The sequence below is a fragment of the Melospiza georgiana genome, chromosome 6 (assembly GCF_028018845.1).
Source record: "Melospiza georgiana isolate bMelGeo1 chromosome 6, bMelGeo1.pri, whole genome shotgun sequence".
NCBI lineage: Eukaryota > Metazoa > Chordata > Aves > Passeriformes > Passerellidae > Melospiza > Melospiza georgiana.
The window spans coordinates 40,687,528-40,709,743 of NC_080435.1; the positions used below are offsets into that span (position 1 = coordinate 40,687,528).

The following is a 22,216-nucleotide window of genomic DNA, read 5'->3' on the forward strand; positions in this document are numbered from 1 at the left end:
CAAACTTCAGGTTCAGATGCTGCTGAGCAGTCACCATCAGATTTATCTGCTACATAAACCTCCCTTCTGAGGCTGAGCCCTGAAAGGCACCGAAACAAGTCCCAGTATTGCACTTTCCCGGAACATGAAAAGCTGTAACTGTATTTATTTTATCTTAATCCCCCACAGCGTCTCTTCAGTACATTGGCAAACGATCTTGCTTACCACATCTGGAAGATCCAGGAAACTGCTTGAACAAGCAGTGCAGTTTTCACACTTGGCAGCAGTTTGGGCTATGGTACCATGAAGTTCAGGAGCTCGAATGAAGTCCGTGCTTGGCACGCACACACTGACCAGCCACTCTGACAAGCCTCACAGCACAGTCAGCCACTGCAGGGCACAGCAGCTCTCCACCAGCTGAGCAGACATTGCAGCTTTCATTCAGAAGGCACAGCTGTGTACTCTGAGTACAGATAAAACGTCAAACTGAAGCGTTGCAGGTATTCATAATCTATTTAATAGTGGGACACCAAAGAATACTACACATTTTTCTTGAGCACATTAGATTTTGATTTAAGCAATTGCAATTGATGAAGTAATTTCTCAAAAATAGTCTTCTATATTCTACAATCCACAGTTTACTGTATCAGTCTAATAGGTCATATAATGATATACTGTTTGTGCCAACTGGTCTGATCTTTAGCAAAGCATCCTTCCCATTCCTCCACCACCCCAAAAAGTGTTGACAAAATTCAGCCAAATTTAAAAAAATTGTGTGACTTATTTTAGATTTTTCTGCTGACCTAAACACAATGGGAGCTACTAGTTATACACATCTTATGAACGATGTTGCATTGTAATTCTAGGAATCTTCATGCTGATAACAATAAAGTATTTTATACAGCGATCAATTTTTAATGCTTTATTCATTGATTAAAAGAATATAACATTTAACATAAACCATACAACATCAGTCATCAATTCAAACATTCAGCTGGTTTCCTTACATTTTCTGTCAGGAGTTTTTTTTTAATCTGATCACATTTATAAGATAAAATCTCACCACATCTGGCATATACACACACTGTGCCAGTGGATTCACTCTACTGATGTACATATAAAATCCGCATGGTATGTGCTCACTGGAGACAAAACAGCGCACACCTGTCAAAAGGTCATTTTAATATAAGATGGTAAAACCATTTGTAAAACACATATAAACTTTTTCCATAAATAGAATCATATCTGGACATCTGTTGCATAAATTGTGTTTTCCAAAGCTTACAATATAGCAGCCAGGTCTCAGCACTGCTGGGCACCCACGTTGGCCACTTACTTTATTATTGCAGACTGTCCTTTAAACATTAAATGCACAACATTCGTACCACTTAAAACTGGGGTCAGGTGGAAGTCTCACAGAGACCACGTCTGTACCGCGGTTGCCCTGAAACAGTTACATCGGCTTCTAAAGCCTCTCAGATATAACAAGATTTTAAAACATACTTCATGGAATGTTCTTCATGCATCATAGCAGCTCATACCTGTGATAGAACAAGCTTTGTATTTGTTTCCTTTCCTTCCTTTACATTCACTATTCACAGTGAAACAGGTGCATGTTTGTTAAGAGTTCTGAGGTTGCTGACTGAGCCACAGCACAGCTGTGTACCACAGGTCGAAATTCGACCTTATATATTACAATCTAGCAGTATCTGGCTGGCCAAAAGTTGGCCTGCCCCTGCCAGCATGTGGGCACTTCTTCGTTTTTAATCTATTCTTTGGCAGCTGACACAGGCGCTGACAGAGAAAATCCAGTGACTTGGTTGTTAGGGATTTCACGACTAATGTTTGTTTGCAGGTGTAGACCTTTGTATTGAAATCTTCACTGTTATGCGTTTACCTCACCGGAGCGCACATTTCTTGCTTTCTCCTTTTAAACTTTGGCCCAAAGCTAACTTTTAAGGAAGATGACAGAACGTGAGAACAAACAAGGAGGAGCTTGCAAAGAATCCAAAAGACTACAGCTTTATGGAGTGGATGTGTAAGTGCAGGAACCTGAACCGCTAGTGTTTCACACCGCCGCTTAGCAGCTAAGGAAAGCCAAGAATGGAGTTAAGCCATGCTGCAGAACCCGCACGTGAAATCAAGCAAGGTAAGAGTCTTACAGTGAACAGCCCTGGACAGACTTCTCGTCCTTTAAGCCTATTAAGTAGCATGCTACTGGATTAAGCACACAATGACAGCATAGAGATCCACTGGGCTATGGATATGGGTATTAAAAACAGTTGGCTCCCGAGCACAGGACTCCAATAGAATAGCAAAAGAATTCAAAATGCAGTTACTCAATTAAAGTAAAGTTAGCCGGCAACCTCAGACAGCCTTTGGCTGTATCTTTGCAAGGTTTGGTAGACAAGTCCATTAACCGTGAAAACCCTAAACACTGCCACTTTCAGCTTCTAAACCAATACCCGACTACGTTCTTTGATCAAGAAGTAGAATACACATATATAATTCTATATAGCTAATACTGATTAAACACAGCACAAAAGGGGTTAATTCACACTACCGAAAAAACATAATAGGACCCTACTTGCATATGTAACCACAGGAATTGTAAATAAGGAGCTAAATGCCTTCACTGAAGCTTTGCATCTCTCTGTAAAAGTGACGGGTTGGCTCAGTGAAGACACTGAGCAGCTCTATGTCCATGACGGCGTGCCAAGGGCGACCCAATCCGAGAGACACTTGCTCAATGAAATTGTGTACTGGATCCACATCCTGATCAGCCAGTTCTCCTTGGTCGAATTCAATGCTTTCTTCTGTGACTTCCAGTACTTTCAGGTCAGAGCCACGAAGACGAGCAATTGCTATAAGATTATGAGCCCAGACTGTGTAACCTGTGGGGAAAGAAAAACAAAGTTGTTCTGTCATTTTCCTACAAGGTATTTTCTTACTCTAGTACTTAATACCAGACCATCCCAGTATCTCTCCCAACCTATTCCATTGTTGCAGAATGAGGCTTTTGTCGGGGATGAGCCATTTGTCGGTGAGGGGAGACTCGGACACTCAATGTGAGTGATCAGCAAGTTCCATTTATTGCAGAGAGCATCAGACACTTATACAGCAAGTAATAAGCTCATGAATATTCTGTAAGCCAAGTGATCTATTGGTTAAACTATACTATCAACTCTTCCTCATTCCTTTGGGCTTACATTCTCTATTTCTTACGTCTCTCTGCCCATTTGTTATCATACCCAGCTAGGCCCAAAGACACGCTATCTTGCAGGTGCAAGACTGAATTAGCCACAGCCTTGTACTTTTCTAGTCTCTAGTCAGCTAAATTCCCAACATTCCATCATGTTCCATCTGGCAGAATTCCCCTAGGGCATGGTGGGGGGCTTTCTGGTTTCAAGTGGTGAAGCCCTCATTTTACACTCTGAATAAGTAAGTATAAAAATATTTCAGATCATTTAATCAACCTTTTCTAGATCTTTTTCTCCTACTTGCAGAGCAATGGACTACTGTAAGTTTATATAAAACTTCAAACCTCCTGTGATTTACTGTGTAGTAAAATTAGAACAAAAAAAAGTGAGTTATTAATTAACCGAATGCATAAAAGGAATGCTTTAAAACTCTGCTTATGCTAGAAAAAAGTATTTGCTTTCATTGCTTTAGAAAGTAGGCTTATTAAAAAAAAAACCAAGCCACCACCAAACAAAGTCAGCATGCACACAAACTGAAAGCCTCTTCATGTCATCCCAGTGTGTGTTTATGTACATATTATATATATATATATATATATATATATATATATATATATATATATATATATATATATATATATGTAAGATAAACTACATGTATCTTTTTATTATGTCCAAGACAAAATATAATTCCCTCTCTTGACCCTGTATATTAACATTTCTCTTTAAAAACTCCTACTCCCCCCCAGTTACCTGTAAACTTTCTGTGCCCTGGCTGAGAGAAATGCAAAGTTCCTTCCTATTCAGATGCAAACCACAGATGGGAACGTCCCTTTTGGGGAGCTCTGCCAAATCAGCCCTTTCACTGCAAAAGGAAAGGCTCATTTCTGCCATGATCATCATTCTTGCAGGTGCTAAACTTCTTGGTGAGATGCCCAAGTAGATTGCAAGTAAAGCTGCAGTCTGCACAATATTTGAACTGGGAAAGATGAAGTGCTGAGCAGTAAAAGCTAACTGTGGTTTGGTCCTCCAACAGTGCAGTTAACATGCTCTACATCATAATGTATCAAAATAGATTGTCAGAGAATGAAGAAAAGATGTCAAAGTAATAAATAAAAGAAATTTCTGTTCTGTTTTCTTTTATGTCTCTGGAAGTATGTTGGTTAGGGTAGGTGTTCAACAAATAAGCCTGCACATATCTGTAAGGCTCATTTCTGGTATATTAACCATTACAAATGCACGAATTCCCACAGTCTTCATCTACTGGATAATTCACCTCCAACACAACCATCCACAGAAACTGTTTTAATTCAGGCAGCTTAATTCAGTGTCCCTTCCTTAACAGGGACATTGAACTCAATGGAAAATTCCTCCCTGTATGATGACACACTCCTGTCAGGACATGGAGCTCACACCACCTTCCAGTTATCTTGACTGTAAAGGAACTTACAAAGAAATCTTTGAAAGCAAGTCCAAGAATAAAGGAAAGAAAAAAAAAAAAGGAAAAAAAAAAAAAAGCCTGGTACACAAAACCCTTTACCTTCATTTGGGCAGGTATATGGCTTTTGCTGTAACTTTTAATGGTGAGGTCCTCTATGCACTAGAACAACCATCTTATTCCCAATTTAATCTCATTTTAAATGAACTCTCCTTTCAAAAGCTCTGCCTGAAATTTCTTTGTGACATCCCAGCTGCCAAAAAGTCTCTGTCCAGCTAAGTATTCAGAGGTAAGAGGAAATGATCACTTCACTACTGGTATCACTGAACAACAAATTTACCATGAGCACACTGCAATTTATTCTTCCTTGCTAGTAAAAATTTCAACTTTAGTTTTGCTCATGGACAGAATAAAACTTCACCGTGATGTTTATAACACAGAGTCATAAAAATCCATGTGGAAGTATCCTTCCCTTAAGGAGGAAGAAAAAATAAAAAAGGCCTTTGTTCTCACAGATGGACCATGCTTTTTATTCACAGTGCCAGATCATACCACTATGATATCTTACTGTCTCCATCCCATCCCAAATGGTCACACACTCTTTACAACCCTTTCTTCATTCTGCAAGAATGTACTGAACATCTGCCTTCCTCTGGCTCCTGGACATTTCCACCATTTGTCAGTGGCAAGACAATGACTTCCCCCAAAAGACAATCTTGAGGCAGCCATGGGAAGTGTCCTTAGCATATGTTTTCCCCTTTTGGTCAATGACAAGTGGCAGCCACAAGTAGATGGAAATAAAAGCTTTTTCAAAAGCAAACTTTTACCAGAAGAGGAAACATACACACACACACACACACAAAATCCTGAGAAGCACTGGAAGCTGAAGAATAACCACTTCAGGAGACAGAAGAAGAAACCTGAGCACTTCAAGCAAATTATGGCACCTTGAACAAAACCACCTTCTTTTCCTGAAGGAAACTTCACAATATAATATGACAAGTGGAGCCAGAAAACATTAAATGGTAAATCTCAGGGAATCCAAGCATGAGGCTAAGACACTGTACTGGATATTTCTTCCTAATAGTGTTCCATCGACAGCTACTACTCTCCAAGAACGATGCTTGCAGTATAGTACTAGAAAAGTTATGTCCACAATTTAGAAAAGATCAGGAGGCATTTAAAAGCAGCTTAGCCAGCTTCTGCTGCAAGGAGGGGGAAAAGAAGGGTAAAGAATGCAAATCCCAATGTAACAGTGAGGTGATATTTGGCCATTTTCTCACACAGGCAGACACAGCATCTCTCCAAAGACAGGTGATGTAGCAACAACCATTTGCTAGACAGAAGCATAAGGGATGTTTGCTTTCCCAATACTCTGCACAGATTAATAATTTCTACTGAATAGAGACACATGCTGATATGACACACTAGCTTATGTTCAGATGCTTCACTAGCTTTTAAAGTTAGATGATATATTAGAGGGCTTTTCTGTAGCAGGAGTATAATTTAAGGTAACACAATTTTAACTTTTTTAAAGGTCCTCAAACATGTCCTGATCCAAATTCTAGAAGAAACTGCTAAAAGCCACACCTAGGTTGGCACAATCATCTACCAGCACCCAAAATCTGTCTCACCGGGAAGCTATTAAGGAGAGACAGCCCAATTGATCACACCTTCCCTGCCCCCAGCAATGATTTTTCAGTAAAAGACCACAGAAAAAAATAAAAGAGCAAAACAGAAAATACAGCAGGACCTTCTGACTTCAACTGATGGAAATCTGAATGTCCACCTCCTGCTGATGAAGGTCTCCTGTTTGCACTGAACAACTGGAGATTTACTCCCCCAAGCAGTCTGATGAAACACATTTATTCTTATGCAACACAATAGCCATTGCTTAACTCCTTCATGCATCAGCAAACTTGGTCTTGGTAAGCTGATTCCAGCACAAATAAAAAACATTATTCTGCATTGTTTCAGTTTTGAGTGCCTTAAAATTTGCCAGACTGCTGTAACTTCTACCACCAAGTTCTCTATTGATGACAGAGCTGAATAAATTCTAAAAGTTATTTGCTACTATATGGCAAATAAATAAGTGGGATAAACCTAGCTCTGGTATTACTGGTGAAACCAACACACTCAGTGAGGCAACCCCCCTCTATATACTTTTCAGCCTTCATCTGCTGGTAGTCTTACCAAATTGGTAACACATTTCTTCTTCTCAGCTTTGGGCCACTTAACCCGTGTTATTTACAAACGGGAAGCAAAATCATCTAATCTTGCCAGCATATGACCTCACAGAAAAACAGCAAATGTTTTCAGTTCACGTACACGTAACCAGTCACTTAATGGAACTTGCACAGTGCAGACCACTTGCAGGATAAGCCTCCTGGAATGCTCACTTCTTAAGTTATCCTCATTTCTGTGAGGAGTTTAATAAAATCCTATGTGACTTCTCAACAGAAGTTAGTAAGACACATGCGGGTTTAAAACTCATTTATATAAAACACCCTCAACAACAGCATGTATAGCAACAGTGCAGCAGCCTTTTGTATAACATGCCACTAAAACACACTATGATTAGAAAGGCAGAAGGCTTGTAAGCATTTAAAAGTCACATACTATGCCCATGCAATGTGTTACCTACCATGAACAGCTAGGAGAGACAGTCTTGTGCACCTCCAGGCTAACAAGACAAGAGGATCTTCATTCCGGTTGTCACTGAGATCTGGGAAGGCAGACATATCTATAACATCATTCATTAGTATAAAATGAGTGAGGAACTTGTCATACTGCCTGGATATGAGATCAACAACAGCTCCTGAAACACAAGTGACATAGCTGTCAAAGTGAATCCTCTCTAGGGGGATACTGGGCTTAAGAATCCTTAACATATCATCACTCTTGACATCAAAGGCCATTATATAGACCCGAAGATTAGTGCTGTTGCGAGTCAGCGCCTGCCAATTCTCATCTTTTGGCATATTGTCCAAGGACTTGTGCATTATGGAAACACTGTGGACCAGGAGAGACAGTCGATGCAAAGGCACATGGTTGCTGTCAGCCAGGACTCTTGCCATTTCAGCTGTGAAATCACAGAAATCCAAAGCGAGCGAACGCAGATTCACAAAGCGCTCCAATTCGACCGCAGTGATAAGAGTGGTATTACCAGGGATGTGGTTGTCCAACAAGCTCAGATGTTCCATGGTGTTGGCTATGGGGTTTGATAAGGAGGACAATGATGTGGGAGTTACTATTTGCAGCATTAACCCACAAGACAGCCATTTCAATTGCCTGCTATTGCCTAATATCTCTTCAAACAGCTGTTGGATTCTGTAAGTAAACAAAACAGACAATGATCCTATTAAACATGGTTTAGTCTTACCGACTGCATACCATTCAATTGTTTCATTCAAGAAATACTCTTCCCTCATTTATAGCCTTATTCTGCAGGAAGATACTATTATTATAGTTCTTATGAACTGCAACCAGGCTGCAGACCTCCCAGAGCATTTTAACATCCACTGCACTTAAAAGGTTAAAACTGTAAACTAAAAGAAATAGGTACTTTGTCTTTCAAAAATGGTGACACACCATGAGCCTTCACTTCATGTATTTTCCAGCATATATTTAACACCCTCCCACATACACTTTAAGGTTATGCAAATAAGAAAACCTGTAATGCTTTTCAAATGCAGTTCTTGTTTTTAAAAACAGCTTTTTGTATTTCCTAACTTGTCCAAAACTGCAAATTTAGTATGGAAAAAAAAGTAATTTTCAATGAAAAGTGACAAACTTGGTGTTGAGAGTAAGTTAGAATGATGTAACATTACCTGCTTAATTTGCTCATCAGAGGGTAAGGAACAAACATACAAGAAGATACTTTAAATAATTCCAAACGTACAGCTAACTGGATTTTCAAGAGCCAACAGGTTTATGTTTTACCAAAACAACTTAGATCCAGTAACATTTCAATTTCAAATTATCAGTGCCAGATTACTATGAACTTATTGTGATGCACTCACCTCTCCTACCCCTTTTTATAAGTGAATAGATGTTCTTTACATTAAGATATTTTGCTCAAGAATGCAACAGAAGTATTTTAATTTTTCAATATTAAATTCTAATAGTACAGTCACACTCTAAAAAAATTTTCTCCATGTAAGGATTTTTCCAGTCTCCATTCCAAAGCTGTAAAGGCCCAAAAGAGTCCTCCTGCCCAAATGACAAGTGTTCTTTCAGCATATTAAGACACATGTGTAGGAAAGTATTTGATCTCAAGCCCTGGTCAGCATTACAGAGAAGCAGTTGAGCCAGGCTATGACATCAAGAAATAAGATGCCATAAAACCATAAAATATCAAGAAATAAGATCCAGTATAAAAACAGCAGAAACTTTTGTTCCCCAAATCAGGTAATGGTTTTGCACAGAACACTTCTTTTACTGCTATGAGGATCTGTATAGTTTATACATCTAAGCAAAAAAAATAAAACATTTTATTCTCATCCACATAACTTTAATAGAGATAATGTCCAGGCAAAATTAAAGGTTTAGGCCAGTATCCTGACTGACAGCAGAGAAACATTAGCACCCTAAGGTGACAGACATGGGGCAACTTATCAAATATCTCTCTAGTTTCCAAAACTTTGTAACTCAGTTCTGAGCACAGGTGGCTTTATGTATTTTGCAACTCTCAGAGACTTCACTTCTACAAATTCATTCAGGTTCCCCCCTTAGGGAAAAAAGAGTTTAGCAACCATAACACCCAGTAATAAAGAACTTTGCAGTGTGATTATCTCCTCTTCTTGCTTGCTCTGAACCTGTCACCTACTACCTCTGATGCCCCATAACCCTTCTGTTGTAATAAAGTTGAAAGATCAGTGCTCACTCATCCTCTCTCTTGGCAAATCCTCATTCATCCCTTCCCTTGCCTACATGTCCTTTCTTCCTTCTCCTATGAAGTTACTGGGTTTGCAAGGCCTGACTTCACCCAAATGGAAAAGCTGATGTGGTTACTGTATTTATTTTACACCTCAGTTCCCAAGGTTTTACCTAGGATAGTCATCAGATAAAAAGACTTATATTTCCAGATTTCTCCAAATATTTTTATTTAAAATTGAGGACTCACAACTGTGACACAAATGAAACTGTTAAACAACAGGTAAGACCCACAGAACAGTGCAGTTTTTCCATTTTATTCCTAGATTTAGAGTTAAGAAGAAACTTACTTGATCCTGGCAAGGTTTGTTTCATCATTATTCTTGCCAATGCTCAATTGAAGGCAGATTATCTCACAATCCCCCAAAGAAAAAGATTCTACCACAGCAATCCCAAATTTCTTCCAAAGACTCTTCCCTCCCCCCAGACACATCTCAAAAGGTGCTGTAATGGTTGCAGCAATGGTAGGATTTATTTTGTAATAGCCCAGGTAATCAATCTTAATAGTGCTTTCAATATTTTACAGAACTGTTGATGACAAGTTAATTTTGAAGTGGTCAGTAGAATGCTACCATCTATATGCCTCACCACACTAAAAATCTGTTTAAATTGGGGTTCTCATACACCTTAAACATCTGAGTTTAGAAAAATACTGTTTTAGTGCCAGCAAAATTTAATAAAGAGAAATATGACACAAAACTCTGCAGCTCTAGAGTAGCTTTTTTCCCCAGTGGGAACTGCAGTAAAGAACTTTTTAAAAGAGAGAATATGATTTAATGCAATCAACTTTTTATTGCAAGCATCAAAATATTTACACAAGTATGCAGATTTGTGCTGCTACTCTAATGACTGTAGGTCCTAAGAAAACTTTCTTCAGTTTTTAGCCAGACAGAGATCAAACATGTCAATAGAGACCATTTAACAGAAAAATTTCTGAATTGTTTTTAATATCTGCTTTTTAAAAAGGCCAGACAGAAAGCACTATATAAGATAGAAGTAATTAATTTTAACATATTTCAAATAATTTTTTAACAGCCTAGCAGGTTTGGTTTTTTCCTCCCCTGCAAATTCTTATGCACATTCTATTTTTCATAAACAGATTGCATCTAACTTCAGTTTGCAAAAATAGCCTGAACTGCATTCTGAAAAATAGACACGTGAATTCTTGGAAATTAACACCCACTCTATTACCATGTTAATTTTACCCCAACTGCCCAGCAGGTACTACAACATCTATGCTAACTTTACACAGTTATTTCAGAGCTCACTTATAAAACTCAAATTTGAGCATATAACAGAAAATGCAAGCAGAATTCACTCAGCACATGCCAAAAAGCAATGCAGCCTAATAATGCCTCAACAAGTGCCATCAGCCCCCTTTGCTCCCTGCAGGCAGCAATTATGGGATGGTCACCATTGACCTGTAATCTACACATTATTATACTGAAACAAACAACTTAAAAAATATATTTTTTAATGTACTTTCACAATTCATGTCCCAAATGGTGTTTTTATCCAAAGGACAGACCAAAGCCTGAATAAACAGGCACAGTTAGTGTTTAAGCTCCCAAACCAGTCCTAACCAGGACTGAAGCACATCCATGGCCCTGGACAGGAAGCAGACAGATTACTAAGGTCCATATGGAGGCCATTTGTTTAATTAAATACTATCAATTAAAATATTTGTTTAATAACAGAGGCTAAACTGGTTCTTTTGGAAACCAAACTATCTGAACCACATGGATCAATCATGAGAAGCAGATTTCAGAAAGCCAAAATTTTAGACAACTACCCTTTATTCAACTCAAGACAAATGAACTGTTTACACCAAGCATCCCAACACTAAGAAACAGAGTTGTAAAGAGAAGTTTAGAAAGTAACCAGGGACACACATGGTGTATAGAAAAGGAATAAGCATCACAAACTTATGCAAACTTGTGTTTTTGAAAATATGCTCCAAAGCCTCCTCTGCCTCAGGAAACCCCTTAGCCTGAAACCTGAGGAAGCATCCTAATGGCTCTGCAAGAGCTGAGATTGCACCTACAGTCTGTTACACCCAGCTCAAAGTCAGATTTCAGGAATCAACTTTTTTTTCCCTGACTGCTTTAACTGCAGGAAGTTTCTGAAACAGCTAGTAAGGTTCATCACCATACAGGTTCCAAAAATCCTCAACTACCAGTAACACAGGCTCCAAAGGTTGCTTACACCTTTCACTCTTAGTTATCAGCATTCACATTTTGCAACTTACTGATGCAAACCCCAAGTGCAAAAAACAAGGCTAAGAAGCCATAAAGATTTACTTTCTGAACTAAGTCTGCTGCTAGCTCTCAGACTTCAGACAACTGAATAAAACAGTCAGCTTTCCTTTAATTTAGACAAGGACTAGCAAGTCCCAAATACACTGTTCTATGCTAGAAAAAAAAAAAAACAAAAAAACAACCTATCAACAATAACCCCCCCGCAAAAAAAAGAAACAACAAAGAAAAACACCACCCCCACAAAAAAACCCCCAAAAACCAACCAACCAAAAACTCACAACAAGAAACAAACACAAAAACCCAACACCAAAATTAACTAAACTAAAAAGAAGTAGCATTTATTATTTATTTGCTCATTCCAAAATGTGCAAAGGTTAATATTAATCTAAAAGACAAACAAGTTAGATAATCAGTTCTGAATGGTTTATGGTTCCAAAATGTGAATACTGGCTTGAAGAAATGTTTGACCATGCACTCAGCTGAGTAAACGTCTGCTTAGATGGCTCCCTTCAAGTTCCTTTGCAAAGATTTGATAATATACTTATATTTTCATAAAGGGTATCAAACAAAGGAGCTTTTACTGAGCCTTTTACCTGCACACAGCACTACAGTACATATGTTAGACAAAATCACAAACTGCTCCAAGTTCTGCACTGGAAACATAACAGATGAAAAAGACACAGTATGTGACTCACAGCTCTATTTGCACTGGTTTGCAAATTTAGGTCAGGACCAAACATTCAGTTTGATGACTGTATTCACATACATACATTAATCTGATAATATACCTACACAGGTTCTAAAAATCACTCAAAACAAAAAAAATCACTCAAAAAAAAAAAAAAAAAAACAAAAAAACAAACAAACAAACAAAAAAAAACAAACAAACAAAAAAAAAACCACCTAGAGTGGCTGTATTTACTCTACTCCCAAGCTACTGGATGAAAGATGTTTAAACTGACACAAATTAAAATTATGGCATTCATGTTTTTTGTATCAGAAGTTTTAGCAGTACTGCTAAAATAGCTAAGTCTGCATCACTCCCTCTGTGGTAATTTATTCCAGAAGTCAGTAGCTGTTTATACTGTACTTAACCTTTTCCAAAGAAGAACAAATAACTATTTGGATTAGAAGCATTCAAGGACTGTCCTGTAATGTAATGGCAAGCTAAAATACACCTCTGAACTATACAAGCACACTGGGAGCTGTGATCTTTCAGGAATTCTGCAAATACATAACCTAGTTTTCAGATGCAATTTGAAATAAGTTGTAGCAGTTCCGTGTTTCAAGAGTTTCTGTTTCTCTCTCAAGTTTTGAGCAAACTTGAAAGAGAACATAAACACAAATATGTTTTTAACTCTTGTGAAATACAACGAATTACTTCCTTTTCTAATTTTTTTCATGTACAGCAATAATAAGAGGTGCTGGTAACAGCTCCTCACCCCTCCTCCCCTTCTATGGCATTAATATAATATTGTTTCTAGAACACATGAAAAGAGAAAAGGATTCTCATCCTACTGAGAATGGAGGGAAAAAACCCAACAAAAATACAACAGCCAAAAAACCAGACTACTTCATGTAAATAGCAGGAACAAGAACTTAGATTTTCACCCTGGTAAAAAACTTAAAGCTTCTCAGTCACGTATTTCAGGAACTTCTGAAAGTCCTGTTGTTGTTGTTGTTATTACTATCCTGTATTTGATAATTTACAAATATAACTTACTGCTTAATCTTCTTGCCATCAGGATCAACCTTTCCAAGGTAGGTATTTGATATGGTTCCATGTTGCTGCAGAATGCTTATATCCCCAAAGAGACTTAACTTCTGGAGGTTCCTAGGAAACAACAAAATAAAAAAGAATTTGTACACAAAATTAAAATGGTGTGGGAAATCATTCTGGATAAGACAAACACAGGCAATAAACCCCACTATTACATGGAACACATAGCCTGTGTTGGGAAACTTATGCAGGCACTTATGGAACTACAGCAAATGAGACCAAAGGGGAAGAGGACTACACAAACTGCTGAAAGCAGCTGTAAGATCAAACATTGCTTTTCAGTCTGCACTGGAGTATTTTCAGCAAGCCTGGAGCACCACAAAGAAAACTCAGGAGTGGTTCCACACAATTTTTAATCCCTGGAAAATGTGTGTTAAGTGCCACAATGAAAACATCAAATAGTTACTCCTTTCAACATTTAACACTGCATTTAATGCCCAGGTAGAATACAACCACAAACAACCCTGCCTGAGAACTGACGTCAGCTGGGTTACAAATGGGAGCCCAAACCTGCCTCCATCAAGGCATGATAAACCTCAGACAGGAAAAGCAAAAGTTCCCCACACGCTAATCAAATGTCTAATTTCTGTTGTATCAAAGAAGGGGAAGCTTTTCTAATATTCCCCATCAGTAAGGAATAGTGCTCCACCATGACGTATGATTTTAATCTTTAGAAGGGATACCTAAAAAGAAGTGAAAGAAGAACCTCTGAGTTGATGCTGAACATGACACAGTGCACTAGACAGTCACTTTTCTTTTCCCTAGGTCAGTTTTTTGACTTGCATCTTTTCTATTCCTAAAACAGATCAAGAAAGAGGTATGCAAATGACTGCAGTTTTAAAGTAGCTGTGTAGCATTTACTATTATTATTCTTGTAGCTGACTAAGTTTTGGGTCAACATTTCTTTTATTTATATAGCCTATAAATTAGATTTACTCCTAACATGCAAGGACTAGTCTGCAATTGATAATTAACAAGGCAGAAACTCCAGTTTCACCACAAATGGACACATAAATTAAATTAATCCTAAACAGTAGATGCCAATTAACCTGTATCTCACAATTACATGAGTTAGCATAAATCCTTATTTCTTCTGGCTCACAAAGCATATACTAGTATTTCAAATCAGCCTTGAGGAAAATGCAATATGATTACCATGCTCAAAGCATAGGGAAGCTCTGGTACAGTTCACTACCTCCACAGTACAACCTGATATTCTACCAAGAGAAGATGGGGCAAAAAAGGATTAAGTAGCCAAGTTTTACATTTTTAGTAAGTATGAGCTGCAGTCTAAATTATTATCTACCATAAATCATAATTTACCTGTTGTGAAGTTCCTGTACTCAAAAACAGCATCCTGATTGCCTCAAATCTATCCACTGTTGCACCTGCTACTTTTTTCTATAGGAGAACAACAACTTAATAACGAGATCCATGAGCTCCATATAAAGTCTGACAAATACTGGAGTCAAATACCTAGGATTTACAACTGTCTGAAATTCCAAACATTTAATATTTTGTATTTTAAATACAGGTCTATTGTACTGATGATACACTAAAATAAACTAAGCCTTAAAATATGATCAATATTCTACATATTTTGTAGAATATCGTCTCACTAAGACATTGCCCGACCATACTAAAGAATAAGTTTGGCAGGGAAACCTAATACACTGGCACACCCAACTTGAGAGTATTTTGGGCTCTTTTTTCCTCAAAAGCTGTAAGAGATAATCTGGTATGACAGGGAAGTAGCAGAAACCTCCACCAGGTTTGAGAAGTAGTGTTCACAGACAATGCTGTAAGTAACCTTTATCTTTTGATCTTGGTGACTTATTTATGAGAGTCAAGAGCCAAAATGCAGTCTCAAGAACAGTTCTGAATCACCTCCACATTCACATCAAACACAGGTCTGGGTTTGTGCCACTCATACCACCAGCCAATGCTACAGCAGATGTAGGCAGGCATTAAGAGGACCACCAAAGCACAGCACACATGGAACACTAATTACCAGCACCCCACATATTTTTACTTCGTCTTTTTGACTGTCATTTCATGCAGTACAGAGACAAATGGAAAAGTTCTCTGCCTGAAAACTTAACCAATGACAATATCCAATTATTCTTCCATTCACAGCACAGTTATTACCATCTACAAATCTGATCACAGTTCAACACAATGTTAGACTTTTGCTACTATTTGCGCTTTTATACAACTCCATGACATTCAGCTCACTGCTCATCTGCATTTCAGAGAGTCCATAAAGTGATTGATATTTAAATAAAATTATTTAAAAGTTACTTATCTTTTGCTAAAAGTCATAATGGCATCTTAATCCTGTGTAGTATCCATACATACAGCTGGGGGTAAAACTTGTGTTTTGGAAGGATTTCTAAAACATTTATTTTCCACTAGCTCAAATAGCGTACTAGAAATAAAAAGCTTCTTACTAGGCTCCATCTTCAGTTTTGGCCGGTCTTTCTTAATACCCAATTTACAAAAAAGCACAAAATGTCCTTGCTTACGTTCAGGGCGAACAAAGTGCTAAGGCACATATTGTATTACTGCACTAGTTTCTGCCAGTTTCAGCTGCCTCTTTAGACCAATAGAAAACAGTCATTAGAAAACATCAAAACCAGATGCAGCCTACTGCTTTGAGCGACTCACCAATTTTTGGTAACTCCAAGAGATACCATACTTCAGCAAGACACCACAGCTTTATAGCAACCTGCATTTTTGTTTCCGTAGCAAAGATCAATCAAGTCACACCATCTAACATGGTGCAGAGGAAAAGAGGGGTGTGTGTGTGTGTGTGTGTCACTACCTTCCTATCTTCCTTTGTAAGCAAGGAAGGAGGAGTAGAGGAGACAATACTTTGGTATCTTAGAGTTACATAAAAGAACAGGATTTTCCTACTGAATGATCACAAGGTGCTTATTAGCTGTTGTACACACATAAGTGCAAACAAAGTTTGTCACACTCCCACCCTGCCTTCTAGAACTCAATTTTGAAAGATCAGACCAAGAAGAAGCAGATCATGAGGACTTAAGAAAATCATGCCCACCCACACCCTTTTTCTCAGTAGTAGGTAGAACATCAGCTTTTAAACAGTTATAAGCTTTGTTATTTTGCTACATTTGCTATCATAAACATAAAAGCTTATGGAAAAGTTACAGATCACTATAAGCACTATTTTAGTAACTTTTCATTAAATAAATATACATTCTTAGAGCTCATCAAGGTCCCAATCCTATTACTTCATATGTTGCCACCCACAAAACAACTTGAGCTTGGCTTCAAATGAGAGACAGACCTTGAACATACCTTTTTGGATGGTAACTGGCTGGCAGCAGGAATATTTGTCAAAAAAATTTCAGTTGTTTTTAAAACAAGTAGCAAACAAGTTGTTATTTCCTTAATTCCATCAGAACTAGCAAAGGTCACTCCAAAATATTTTTCTTGAGACTTAACACACAGATTTGCTTAGAAACTAAAAATTTCATGTTGTACAGAAAATGCTCTTAGTAGCAAAATCATACATCATTCTCCTCTAGCCAACAGAGCATTTAGAAATTTCATTACTTTTAGTAATTACTTTTCTTAGGTCCTGCAGTATTGTAAATCCTCAAGGAAATCCGTAGCCATTTAAAATACATGATTTTTCTCGCAAGGAGGAAGGTTGCTACTGCTTTGCTTAATAATAAATTTAAAACTCCAAAACAACTCTACACAGTTAAGAAACAGCATCACAAAGGCAGATTTCTTCCTTTTCAGCTCTGAAGTGTATAATGGAACATTTTTTGAACTTATCTGCCAAAAAGCTATCACAAGGGCTGACAGGAGTTATGAAAGACTGTCCTGTTCTAAACTTAATTCCAAAAGGAATGCACTTACAGCGATTCAGCCACTGAAGAAGTTAAAAATTTCCATTTCCATTATTTTGGAAATTACAACTGCTATCTTGCATACAGTGAAATGCAGTGAAAACAAGAAGGAATTATTAACAGCCCTTGAGTTACAGATAAATAAAGAGAAGCAGAGAAATTAATTATGGACTGCAGTCCCTCCTTAGACAAAACTAAGCATCAAGCAGGTGGCAAGGTCTCTCGTTTAGACATTAGGTGGTCACAGTAAGAACTAAGCAGCAATTTGGCATGTGGTAATACTCCTCCTCACCTCTTTTCAACCTCAAAAATCTACTTAAAGAACTAAAACACAGTGTTCTACCTAAGAACTAATAATTTATAGGTAGTTACTTTGCAAGGAAAAAACCCCTCAAACATCAAAATAAACTAAAAACCTAGTCTGTTCAAAGGAAAAAAAAAATCTCTATTCTGAAAGTAAAACTGAAAAAGGTCAAGTACTTAATGTAAATTATGCCACTCTTCCCCCAATTTTTTAAATGCCCATTAAAAAAAGCCTGCTGTAATAATCAGGTACCCTGTGTTACCCAGCCATGCATCATTCATTTCAAGCCAAAAGAGCAGCATATAAATGATTTAGAGACAGCAAGAGAGTATGGCAATGCAAAATCCTATCAAAGTCAGTAACTTTTCTTCCCTGCTTTACCACCAAAATGATACTAATATAGCAGAGAACAGGTACTGGAGAAACAACTACTTCTGCACAGTGTTTTACTGCAGTCCTGAGTCCCACTGTGCATACAGAATCTGTAAAATGAACTTCAGAAAGCAAGTATCCTAGTACAGATTTCGGATAAGGCCATGGAGAATTTTTCAAAAGAAAAAGTGTATCAAAAGCCTTCTCACATCCCAGTTAATTTTGACAGCCTCGAACTTCAGCGAGGAAAAAAAGAAACAATTTCGTTTTCTAACAACATCCCCATGCAACAGCTCCTATAGATACTACTTATTTTAAAATTCCAAGCCCATGTCATGATATCTGCCTCAGATCAGACAATCACCACAACCACCTCAATATTTTTTCCTCTTATAATACTAGCTGGATTTCCCATAGAGTCCACAGTTAAGTGAAAGCTCCTGAAATGCAAGAGGAGACCAATCAAGCCAGACCATCACGATTCACACACCAAGGATTCACAGGGCAAGAAATGAATTAAGATAAAGGTGAGCTGGACTAACGAGCTGTTTTCTGAAGCGAGGTCTGTAACTCTCAGCCATCGCAGCTGCACCACAGGAAGGACCTGCTGGGGGCAACAGAGCAGAGGAACTGAAAGCGAGACTTCACACACCACATTTGCATTCATCTCAAACCAACGAGGAACTGCATTTAAAGTTCTCTCGCTTCAATTCAAAATAAAGACACAAGGAAGGCCTCAAGCTACTCTCTCATACCTCTGGAATCAAAGGGGGTGGTAACAAGATCATGACTCAGGTGCAGTTAGTTTTCTAAAGGCCATCCTCAAGGTTTAATTCATCCTAAAGATGCCCTTAAACACTTGCAGCTTTTCTTCTTCCCTTGATAAGTGAAGCTACATGCGCACAGAGGGAAAATAATATTAACTATTTCCTATCCTAAAACCTACATGGCTTTCCAAACTCATCATAACCTAACTGTAATATCCTTGCTTTCCTTACAGGCTGACTAGAGGCCACACATTAGGATATCTGATTATCATCTTATTATCTATCACACCCCCACACAGTGAAGAGAATGCAAGTATTTTTGTCTTAAGGACCTCAAAGCTCAGGAAATTAGCTAACCTGCCAAAATAAGTGTGTGAAAAACACATCTCAACTACAAACCACACGAAAATATTTCTACCATTTAAATTCAATTGGGCCAAGAAAGTCCTGCACACGAACATATTTTTCAATGAACAAAAGAACATAAAACCTCCTCAAACCTCAGACAGGCAGTTAAAACGAGAGGTGGCACGAAAGCTCAGCTTTTCTACAGCGAAAGACCTCACAGCTGGAAAGGCAAAGGTATGTTATTGGGGCAGTAATTCAGCGTGCCAGAGCCGTAATTTTAACTAACCCTTACTAGTTTTTCATACCTTTTTGCAAGCATACACAAGGTCTAAACTCTGTCCGTAGTAAGGCTTATTTTAAGTGCGAAAGCTGTCTTGTTATGCAGTAAATTCAGACTCCTGGCTCTCACTTGCTCCGTTCGAGCTGCATTCCCCGCTTCCATCCAAAAGACGAACTTCTTATTACTGCAGCTGTATTTGTTTTGCGTATCGACCAGCCGCTCGCCGACTGGACGTCTGAGCCTATACTCCTCCTCAAGCTACACTATACGATAAAAATTAGGTACTTTGAAGCGGCGCGTCCCCGTTCCTGCCCAACTCAGAGATTCTCTCACACACGCACACACACAGCGCAGCTCCGAGCCCCAGCACGAACCGGCCGCCGCCGGCTCGGGCGTTGTTTCCGCCCGCAGAAACCGGCGGGACGGCCGGACCGGGCCCCGCGCGGCCCGGGGGCTCCGTCTGCCCCCCCGCCCGGCACGCCGCTCCCCCGGCCGTACCTGTTGTTGCGGACGCTGCTCAGGACGCACAGCACCAGCTCCAGGTAAGTCCTCAGCAGGTCGAGCCAGCGCGGGCTCAGCGGCGGCGGCGCCTCCCCGTCCCCCGCCACCGCGGCGCCCTCGCCCGCCGCCGCCCCGCCGCCGCCGGTGGGGTAGTTGTCGGCGGCGAACTGTACGCGGAGCTCACGGACGAACCAGCCGCACTTGCGCATGAGGAACTCGAGGCGCGGGCGCTCGGCGGGCGAGACGCGGAGGCTGAGGCGGAGGCGCGGCCAGAGCGCCGGGTAGAAGAGGCACTCCCGCCAGTGCGAGCAGGCGGCCGAGGCCCGCAGCCGGTCGGGGGCGGCCAGGAAGGAGAAAATGTGGACCACCAGCTCGCTGGGCAGGGAGCCGGCGCCCACCGCCTCCCCGCACACCGACATCCCTGGCGCCGGCCCCAGCCCCGCGGCGGCGGCCCCGGGCGGCGGCCCCGGCCTGGCCTGCGGCTCCTGCGACACAAACAACAACATCAATGACACGGCGCGGGGGGGCGGGCGCCGGCCGGGACGCGCCTGCTGCCGGGACGCACCACCCGCGCCCCCGCCGGGGGGGAAGGCGAAGGGGAGGAGCGGCCGCTACCGCTGCCCGGCACGGCAGGGAGAGGTGGGCCGCACCACCCAGGCCTGAGGGCGACGTGCGAAGGAAGACCCCGCCGGCGCCGCGCTCTGTTTCTGCGGGGCGGCCAGAGCCGCCGCGGCGGAGGGAGGAGGGTTTCCCCGCGGAGAAAATGGAACGTGCCGGCGGTGGCCTGGGAGGCGGAGCCGGCGCGCCCGCCTCGCGGGGGACGTTGGCCGTTCCCCCCCCGTGCCGGCGGCGCGGCCCCCCCGCTCCCCGCCCCTCCGGCGGCTCCCAACGCAGTGCGGCGGAGGCTCTGCCCGGGGCGCCGCCCGGGACCGCGTTCCCTGCTGCGGGCTCCACAGGGGGAGCGGCCGCCGCTGCCGGGGGGCAGGCGCAGGACGGCCCCCGGTGTTTAGGAAAACTTGGGAAGGGTGTCTGGTGATGTCTGGTGGCGGCGGCGCCGAGGCCCGTACGGGACCGCACGTACGCCTTTGAGCCAGCAAAATTACCTCAGCAGCATTCCTGCTGCTGCCGGGGGAAACGCGCTGACTGCGCAGGAAAGGTGGAGCGCGGCAGAGTCCGACATGTGACACAACCGGGTGCGAGCCTGGGGCGATGCAGGAGAAAATGCTCCAAATCTTAGCACTCTTCAGTTTCTTAAATCTCACGCGCTTTTATAACACCCGTGCCAACATCATCTGTAGGTGTGTAAGGGTGATTTCTGTGCATACAGAGTTCTGAGAGAATTTAAGTCTCTTAGGTGCTGATGCTGAAAGGCTGAACAACAAAGTGCTGATAATTGTATATATTTTTATAATTGAAAAACAACTTATCGAAATAAAATTGAGTACTGCCGGTATCTTGGAATAATGGACACAGTTTCTTTAACAACTTTATATCTGAGTGTTCAGAAATGCATGCACAAAATAATAAAAGATGTGCTAATAGAAATGAAGTCTAGACTCCTCTGTATATGGAGTAGGCACACATTATAACCAGATTCATTAGCAACCAAATCCAAATCAGCTCTCTCCCTTTACTCCATGACTAGCTGTGTCTGCTGTCTCACAGCAGGGGTGAAAAAATAGCATCACTTTTTCCTTAAAGCTTTTCTTTAATCTGGTCCTGGGGGATATGTGTCTTCCATTTCCCCTTGATTGGAGAGAAGGAGCCTGTAGAGGCAGGTGTTGCTATGAAAACAAAACTATAGAAAATTCCCAGCACCAGTTCTCTCATCAGGGACTGGTGCTGCTTCATACACCTGCACAAGTTATTTGAACCAGCATAAACAACTCAGGTAAGTGCTGTGCTACTCCCACTGTGTATTCCACCAAAATTCCCCAGGCAGTCAAGATGCAAGTTCTGCAGCAGCCAAACTCATCTGGCCTGGAAGGATGCAAATGAAAGGAACTTACGCGCCTACATGTCTCCATATTTTAATATCTACTCAACGACTCCCCATTGTTGAGCTGGTGATGAGTCAAAGGACTTCCAAGATTACTGAGCATCTTAATGTAAAACAGCATAAAGCTTTATGATTCAGTTCCTTTGGATTACCAAAGTAGCATCAAGAAAA

The 22,216-nt window shown here is 40.6% G+C and overlaps 1 protein-coding gene across 1 annotated transcript; it reads right to left on the minus strand.

The window, feature by feature from the left end:
- Positions 1-886: 886 nt before the first annotated feature.
- Positions 887-20,552, minus strand: FBXO33 (F-box protein 33). Its single transcript, XM_058027037.1, has 4 exons — positions 20,044-20,552; positions 13,534-13,644; positions 7,262-7,947; positions 887-2,873 (listed from the first exon to the last, which is right to left on the minus strand). Exons 1-4 carry the CDS (start codon positions 20,550-20,552, stop codon positions 2,602-2,604), a joined length of 1,578 nt encoding a protein of 525 aa, XP_057883020.1. The 3' UTR covers positions 887-2,601.
- Between the last annotated feature and the right edge of the window lie 1,664 nt (positions 20,553-22,216).